Genomic DNA, 9,288 nt, shown 5'->3' with positions numbered 1-9,288 from the left:
ATGGAATAATGAAAGGAAAATAGCGTTCAGGGGAGGCGAGTCGAACCAGAAACCAATAGCGGACAGCGTTAGAAGATTGTTTGAAACTTGAGATTTGAGAACGCTTGCCCCTAGAACTAGTGTTAGAGAGGGAAAAAAGTGTGAAGTTTTTTTCTTTAAGAATGAAAAATTTGGAAAGAAACAGAACTGTTAAGATTCAATAGGAGTTGTCCTTCCTTTGTATTAAATTTTGGCTACTCTTTGATTGTTGGGAGAATACAGAAATTTTTTTTTTTAAGGTTGGGGACAGCATGTCTATCAAATGTCATTTATTTTGGTGTTATCTTCAACTTATTTACATTTTAACACATTCATTTTAACGCCATTTAATTGTTTATATATATATATATATATATATATATATATATATATATATATATATATATATATATAAATGAAACAATAAGGAGATATGTGGAGATGTCCCTGCCTGGGTTAGGTAACCAATAAGGATCTCACGCATTTAATGAAGGTAACGAACTCACGACTTACAGGTTAGCTTACGCTAGCTCTAACTTGTGGCCATGCCGTACTTATAGATTAGGTAACATATCCTCTGACAAAACAATTTTTTTTAACATTATGGGGTAATCAGTGTTTCTTCGAGACCTTTTTCTCCGGAGGGGTGGGGGGGGGGGGGGGGTTGGGGGTACTTGAAATTTTCGGGGGGGGGGGGGGGGGAGAGAAAACTAAAATTTCCGGGGGAAGCGGACGCTGTTAAAAGTATATTTTCTATATAACTTCCATTTCGTTCGGGGGGTCGTAGACTCCGCCACACCCCACTCCCCCACCCCCGAAGAGATCCCTAGAAGAAACACTGGGAGTAATCCCAGTGCATTTGTATGTCAAGCGTGTTTAAAAAGATATCCTCGAGCTATCTGGACCAAGTTTTGAAAACAGTTTCATATTTACTCGGCTGTTCGCTGTTTAATTGACCGTGATGTTACAATTCATCAACCAGCAGAAACGGTCCAATTCTGCGTGAAGTATACGATTTTCCCGCCATTTATCTCCCACATTTTTTCCCGCGATCTTTTTCCTTTCACAAAAAAAAAGTGACGTGAGTTTTAATTAAGATCCTTGAGCGATAACCTGATTTTTTAATTTTATATTCAAGTTTACTTTGCCAAACATGCAAAAACGTAAATTAAACAAATATGTCAGGTCATGTATTCCCTAGCTCAGTGCAGCTTCTGATGGAGCTTTAAATCGAATCCATCGATTTGTCCGACATTTTTAAGGTGTATTGGCAGTGGCTCTTTACAAGTGCGTACGGGATTTTGAAAAAGTGGAATGGCTTTTTGAAAAGGTGGACTGGCTTTTTAAAAGGTGGACTGGCTTTTTGAAAAGGTGGACTGGTTTTATTAAAGGTGGACTGGCTTTTTGAAAAGGTGGACTGGTTTTATTAAAGGTGGACTGGCTTTTTGAAAAGGTGGACTGGCTTTCTGAAAAGGCGGACTGGCTTTTTGAAAAGATGGACTGGCTTTTTGAAAAGGCGAACTGGCGCTTTTTGAAAAGGTGGATTGGCTTTTTAAAAAGGTGGACTGGCTTTTTGAAAAGGTGGACTGGCTTCTTGAAAAGGTGGACTGGCTTTTCAAAAAAAGTGTATGAACTTTTTAAAGATGGACTGGTAGTTTGAATAATGGAGAGGTGGTTTGAAAAGGTGGAGTGGTAGTTTGAAAAGATGGGCTGATAGTTTTAAATATTCACAGGTTGTATGACAGAGCACACAGTGAGTACACACGCATTTCTGTTTTCAGTTCGGTCTACTCAGCTTTATATTTAGTACCTAATTAATTATGGTAAACTCAAAGAGGCCTGGCTTACATCTGCCCCACAACCCGTTTATCTACTCTGATCGCTATTAACTAGTGTTCATAGTTTTATTTATGTCTTGTATGTTTTATCATTTGTAAAAAATGACGCGGAACGATACATTAAAATAGTACATTGAATATGTCACTAGCTGTTCTTCATAATTGTCAGTTGGTATCTACTGAATTACAATACCAGTGTTAATAATTTTTTGAAAAATATTAAATATAGACATCCTGACATATGTGATGGTAGAGCTTACAACTGCTCACATGCAAGTCTTGAGTTCGGATCCAAGTTTTTACCCCAGTCAAAGACGGCCGTGTATACAACTGACCACACTCAATCCTTATATGCCGAGATCACAGTAACAGCTGTTTATATTTACCTACTCTACGAATTGACCTGTTTTATATAAATCGACCGACTTGTACTCATCGATCTACCTATTAGAAATTGACCTGTTTATAAAAACTGACCTACTCGTACCAATGGGCCTACTTGTACGACCTGTTTAAAACAAAAATGACCTACTTGTATCAATGGACCTACTTGTACGACCCGTTTAAAACAAAAAAGACCTACTTGTACGACCTGTCTAAAACAAAAATGACCTACTTGTAGGACCTGTCTAAAACAAAAATGACCTACTTGTAGGACCTGTCTAAAACAAAAATGACCTACTTGTAGGACCTGTCTAAAACAAAAATGACCTACTTGTACGACCTGTTTAAAACAAAAATGACCTACTTGTACCAATGGACCTACTTGTAGGACCTGTCTAAAACAAAAATGACCTACTTGTAGGACCTGTCTAAAACAAAAATGACCTACTTGTAGGACCTGTCTAAAACAAAAATGACCTACTTGTACGACCTGTTTAAAACAAAAATGACCTACTTGTACCAATGGACCTACTTGTAGGACCTGTCTAAAACAAAAAAGACCTACTTGTAGGACCTGTCTAAAACAAAAATGACCTACTTGGTGCAGATGGAGCCGACCCTGAGCGGCATACAGATGGCGAGACACCTCTCCACCGTCATGGCGACTAGCAGCCAGTTCGCGAAGTGGGAGCTGAACGAGCCCAAGAAGGTGATAATTCCACACCCAGCGTCACCCACGGGCACGTCGAACTTGGTGACGGAGTGGAACAGGACCTTGAACAGCAGGCAGGCGTTGTCCACAAAGGCCACGGCAGCTACGTACCCCGTGGGGGAGGTCAGCGGCTTCATCCTGAGGATGGTGATGAAGCTGAAGATGTTGCCGGGGAAGCCGAAGGCGAAGATGACCCACAGGTAGTACAGGTTGATGTACCGTGCGGCTATGTACAGGGGGAGGGTTTTGAACTCTTCACTCAAGCTGTTGTTGAGAGTCGTCTGGTTGGTGGGTAGGGTCGTGTTGATGATGTAGGGGTGGGTTGTTACGTTGATGAACGGAACCACGTGATGGTTGTGTGGTTGGTCCATGTGATGGTTGTGTGGTTGATCCATGGTGGTAGATTGCGTGAGATAAAATATTCCTTGTCAACTTAAAATATTTTCCCCTCTCTCTTTGGGTACTTTTGCTAAAGTTTTTAGAAATACTTTACCCCTTTCATATAACAATAAGCCAAGAAACCATCTTGATAATAAAATTAGAATGGGGGTTAGTATATTTTGAATACATATGCCGTACTATTCTGTTTCTTTTACTATTCTCTCTTCAGGAAACTTTTGAATATTTTTCATCATAGGTTTTTAAATATAAATGTGAATGTAAATATAAAAGGTCAGGTAAATAATACAACACATTCGACAAATCACAGAGATGTATGCTGATGGTGATTTTGATCACACAAATAAGCAGTTGTCAGTGTCAGGTTAGATAAAGAGGATGTTGTTTTTGTCTTTCTCAATCACTGACATGGCACTTGTCAGTCACTGACACGCCACTTGTCAATTGGTAAAGCTGAGTGCACTGGGTGGAAATGAAGGTCAGAAAACGTGAGGTCACGGTCAACTTGACCTCTGGCAGAAGTTATGCCTGGTTTCTTGATATGACCTAATGAACACAGTCCAGTGAACAGAGTATCACGTGGTTTTTGTTGTCACCTTCCGGTTCCAGTTATATGAGATTATCTTCCTTCGCCTAACGCCTAATGTCAGCCTGCTGGAATAGATAATTAAAACATAATTAGTATAATCTCATTAACATATTAAATGAACGGGTTACTCAGAACCAACTCACCCACATATAAATAGAGACCTAAATAAAAGCTCGTAGAAAAACAAAATTAGCTGACCATAAAATTGTACTTTTAAACTTTAATTAGGTATTCAATTATCACATTATTTAACAGCATTAAATATTTTAAAAAATAAAATTAATCATGGTTTTACATTATTTTAGTGATTAGCAATGTGTTATAAAATAATGATTTTTTTTAAAAATATTGCATAAAAAACGTTTTAATAACAAGCTTGTAAGTAATAATGCACTAAAAGGGAAAAAAAATACTTTCTTTAAATATATATTAATACACTTCTATTTAAATTATAACAAATTATTATAAATTATTTAATTCTGTAAATATAACGCTTTAAAAGTAAAAATCAGTTTTATATAATGTTTCTCTATACAACAGTGTTATATAACATTAATCGAAACGATACTAGAACATTGCTCTATATGACAGCCATATATAACATTGCTCTATACGACAATGTTATATACCATTGTACAATATGATATCCATATATAACATTGCTGTATACGACAGCCATATATAACATTGCTCTATACGACAGCCATATAACATTGCTGTATACGACAATGTTATATACGATTGTTCAATATGATATACATATATAACATTGCTGTATACGACAGCCATATATAACATTGCTGTGTACGACAGCCATATACAACATTGCTGTATACAACAGCCATATATAACATTGGGCTACACGACCCACTCCACGTATATAATTATAAATGATTCACCACCCCCACACATTTATGTAACATGATACAGTCGTGGGGGGTGGGTGACGGGGGGACATTGTTAACATGTTTTTGAATGGCTACTGTTATCATATCAGGTAAAGTTAAACAGAATGGTTGTCAAGCCTCGTATCACACAGCAGTGTATGTTTACTGGATACATAGACAGTCAGCAATCAAACACGGTTAAATCTCGTCAGAAAAATGTCATCTCTTTTCTTTTTTAATCTATCAGAAACAAGTCATTTCCTTACTAAACATTTTGGAGACAAGTAATTTCTATCTATACTTTACACATAGGACACACGCATTTTAACACGAAGTCATTTCTTTACTAAACACAACGGAAACAAGTCATTTCTTTCTTCAACCTAACACAAACAAGTCATCTCTATACTGAACACATACGAAACAAGTCATTTCATTACTGTAAGCCATCGGGAATTGCCTCAGTAACATCTGCCACGATTACTTTTGTATTCGATTACGTCACAGGGGCCTCTACTGTGACGAAGATGGGAGAAACAATTCCGAGTTATCTGTCCATTACGAGTCTCTGCTGAAAGATCTGGAACAGATAGATCAATATCTGTCTCACTCTATGTGCTGTATTATGTCGTTATGTGGCCGACGTTATGTCCCATACATTCTTTGGTCTACGTTATATCCCTGTCGTTGTGTAAACCAAATTATACGCCAGTCAGTACTGTGTTGGTGTCAAGTTTGGGTTTGTTGATGTGTGTGTTAAAGAGCGCATTGAACGAGTTCAGGTGTAGAGACAGTCAGTACTGTGTTGGTGTCAAGTTTGGGTTTGTTGATGTGTGTGTTGAAGAGCGCATTGAACGAGTTCAGGTGTAGAGACAGTCAGTACTGTGTTGGTGTCAAGTTTGGGTTTGTTGATGTGTGTGTTAAAGAGCGCATTGAACGAGTTCAGGTGTAGAGACAGTCAGTACTGTGTTGGTGTCAAGTTTGGTTTGTTGATGTGTGTGTTGAAGAGCACAGTGAACGAGCTCAAAGTGAAGCGACTTGGTCTAGAGACAAGACGTGTGGTCTGGAAGTATGTAATTAGAACAAATACAAGGACAAGGGAGATAGCTGTTGACAGTGGTCAGTGTTTGGACTGACAGTTCTACGTGTGTTTAATGATCGGATGATGTGTGTAGGCCAGTGTACACGAGAGTGAAGAAGAGGCGCACGATTTAACACACTGTGTTGTACTTCAAACAATCGTTAACTCAGCTCATATTGGGTCCCCAGACAACACCCCCACAATAACCCACCAGTTTAAACCAGCATCTGCTTATAACAGATACTGGTTAAAAATTAACGAGTATGTTTGGCAAAGATTAATTAATCAACTTAATCACGCTCTCCCGATATACTACAGCCCTTATTTAGGTTGTCATTAATCCTGATTGACAGTTTGTAAAACCTTTTTAACGCCTACATTTTTCTATAATTCATAGCTCCTATCCCAATAACCAGGCTCTTAAATCTCAAAGACAGAAGATGTGAGTCTTGTGAGAAGCAATTCTTCTAAAAATGTACTTGAAAAAATTCAAAATATTTCCTTGGCCCTCTCAAGAATTCCATGATCAAGAGTTTTCTTGTATGTATATATTCTCTAGGAATAACTTGAGCCTTGAACACTGTAGGACAATATTGAATGGATAAAACTCGTTCATGTATTTATTTAGGATTTTAAAATTTCCTTATCCACTTAACCATCAAGATCAGGAAAAATTTCAGGCTATAATTATAATTGAAGAGAATTCTAGCATCAATTTGTCCCATTTCGTACAGCGAGCGACAAGTTCCTCTCTCTCCAAATGGGAAACATTTTGAGCACGAATTCCAATTTCATTGACCGCATCAGACACAAAACTAAAAAAAAAATAAAAAAAAATCGAGAATTTTTTTCCCCACTTTGGTCGTCTGCTGTCTGCTGCTAGGGTCAGTGTTGACGCCTGCCAACCTTCAACCCGTCTAAATGCCTATGTCCGTCATATTTGAAGTCATTTTCCATGTTTTCCATAATCGAATCATAGCCCTCACCATATTTCTGTACTCTTCCGATTCCACCCCCCCCCCCACACACACACCTCCCATCTGTCGACATCCCAGATGAAATATGTAAAAACCGAAGTTTCTCAAAATAGATGGTAAGAATTTTTTTATATATAAAGCGAAACGAAATAAAGATCATCTTCCCAAAGAGATCCGATTTTTTTGATTACCTGCCTAGTAAGGGCATGAGAATCTAGACAAAAAATAAGATGAATATCAATGATGAGCCATAAATAAGCATTAAATCTCCCTTAATACACGACTGAGAAAGGTGGGGGAGGGTTGAGGGGGCGTTGATGTATAACCGGAAGTTGCAAATATAATACGTTATGTGAAAGCTAAATGTCAAAGAGCAACATAATCACGCTTTATATTGCGTACTCGTCTACATCAATTTTCTGAACATAGACATTTATAGCTGAATACAATCGCTATAATCTGAACATATATATTTATAGCTTAACACAATTGAAATAATCTGAGAAAATGTACATATATATATATATATATATATATATATATATATATATATATATATATATATATATATATATATATATATATATTACATATATATTACATATATATTACATATATATATATATATATATATATATATATATATATATATATAGCTTAACACAATCGCTATATTCTGAACAGATTTATCTATAGATTCACAAAATTACTAAATTTTCTGAAAAAAGACCTTCATAGCTTAATCCTTTATTTACGGAAATAGGTTCTGAATGCAATTTTTTCTTAAACAATGTGTTATCATATTGCTTTTGGCACATTTAAAGCATAAGTCGAAGGAAATTTGGTTTCATAGATTTTTAATGGCCCAAACATGTATTGGTACTTATAAGTATCGTCAGGAATGTAGGACATTTTTTCCAACATTTTTTTTACAGAATTGCTATAATCTGAACAGATATATCTATAGCTGAATATTATTACTATAATCTGAAATTATAAACCATCTTGATTGCGCACCATCTTTATTGAACTCCTCCTACGTCTTTACACTCCGCCTACTCCCCTCCCTTACATATGTATTACGGTCAAGGCCTCCGCCTCTTGCCCCTCAATATAATGACGATATTTATGTATAACTATGTACCACGCACCAGGGGCGGTAATTACGCCCCACATTAGCTATTTAAGGGGCACCATTTCATCACGTACACGTTTTTCTAAAAATTGTTTTGTCCTGTACGAACGTTTTGATTGGCTTGGCGTCAAAACTCCAACTTTTGGTATCTAATGTTAAGGGAGGTTATCCCGCATAGAGGTAACCATGGTGATCGTGTTTCTACATTAATTTAATTGGAATGATTTTAGAAGGGAAAAAATTGGTTAATATTCGCGTGGTCTGGCACAACTTACCGGGCCCAAAAATGGGAAATGAGCAATTGGGAGTCGATACAATTGGGAGTCTAAAAAAATGGGAATATAGAAAAATTGGGAGTCGTTAAAATCGGGAGTTTAGAAAAATTGGGAGTTTAGAAAAATTGGGAGTCGATAAAATTGGGAATTTGGAAAACAGGTGGTTGATAAAATACGGAGTATTGAAAATTTGGGGGACAAGAAAATTGGGAGTCAAGAAAATTAGGAGTCGTTAAAATTAGGATTCTATTAAATTAGGATTCGATACAATAGAAAGACACTAAAATTGCGAGTCAAGAAATTTGGGAGTTGAAAAAATTGTGATTCGAGTAAATCGAAAACTTGCCTAATGGAGAGACACAATACCAGACAGCTAGGCAATTAACTAATTGAAGAACCTGTTGAGGGCAATTGATGACGTACAATTCAACTATTTCCCTAACACCAGTTTACTGATTTGCTTGGCAAACACAGTTTCCACTGGTATATTTTGTGTTAGTTACATTACATTCGAGGAAATTAAAAAAAAAGTTTATTACGCTTGTTGAAATAACTTCTACTTTTAAAGTAAAAACCTAAAACTACAACGAAGACAATTTAAAATAAACATTGACAAGAAAAGCCGTCTCACCTGACTGATTTTCGCACTTATAGTTATTTCATGGGTATATTTTTTTTTGAAAGAGTTTTAAAAAAAAAGCTAAAAAAAAATGACACCAACAAACCCACACACTGCCAAAGAAAAACAAAAAAGTGAAAACAATGAAGTGATTTTAGAACATCGAGAAATAAAAACTTAACATTTCAAATTTCTTCTTCGTCAAATTGACAGTAACCTTAAATTGACGAAGAGACAAAAATAAATACATACTATTTTTTGTTACGTTTTGTAGAGTCAAAACACGTTACTTTCTTTTTCTTTCCCCGAAGGATAATGTTATTTATATTCCACAGAACGCGTAAAAATCGGTCAGTGATGACTTCGGGGCGGCA

The 9,288-nt window shown here is 36.5% G+C and overlaps 1 protein-coding gene across 1 annotated transcript; it reads right to left on the bottom strand.

The window, feature by feature from the left end:
- Positions 1-2,834: 2,834 nt before the first annotated feature.
- On the bottom strand, positions 2,835-3,347 carry LOC131948449 (green-sensitive opsin-3-like). The gene has a single exon (XM_059310059.1). The coding sequence runs from the start codon at positions 3,345-3,347 to the stop codon at positions 2,835-2,837; it is 513 nt and encodes a 170-aa protein (XP_059166042.1).
- Between the last annotated feature and the right edge of the window lie 5,941 nt (positions 3,348-9,288).

Source organism: Physella acuta, unplaced genomic scaffold, assembly GCF_028476545.2.
Source record: "Physella acuta isolate Inbredline_101_S28 unplaced genomic scaffold, ASM2847654v3 ptg000647l, whole genome shotgun sequence".
Taxonomy (NCBI): domain Eukaryota; kingdom Metazoa; phylum Mollusca; class Gastropoda; family Physidae; genus Physella; species Physella acuta.
Note: the sequence above shows the minus strand (reverse complement) of the source record. Positions and strands in the feature narration are given on the sequence as shown.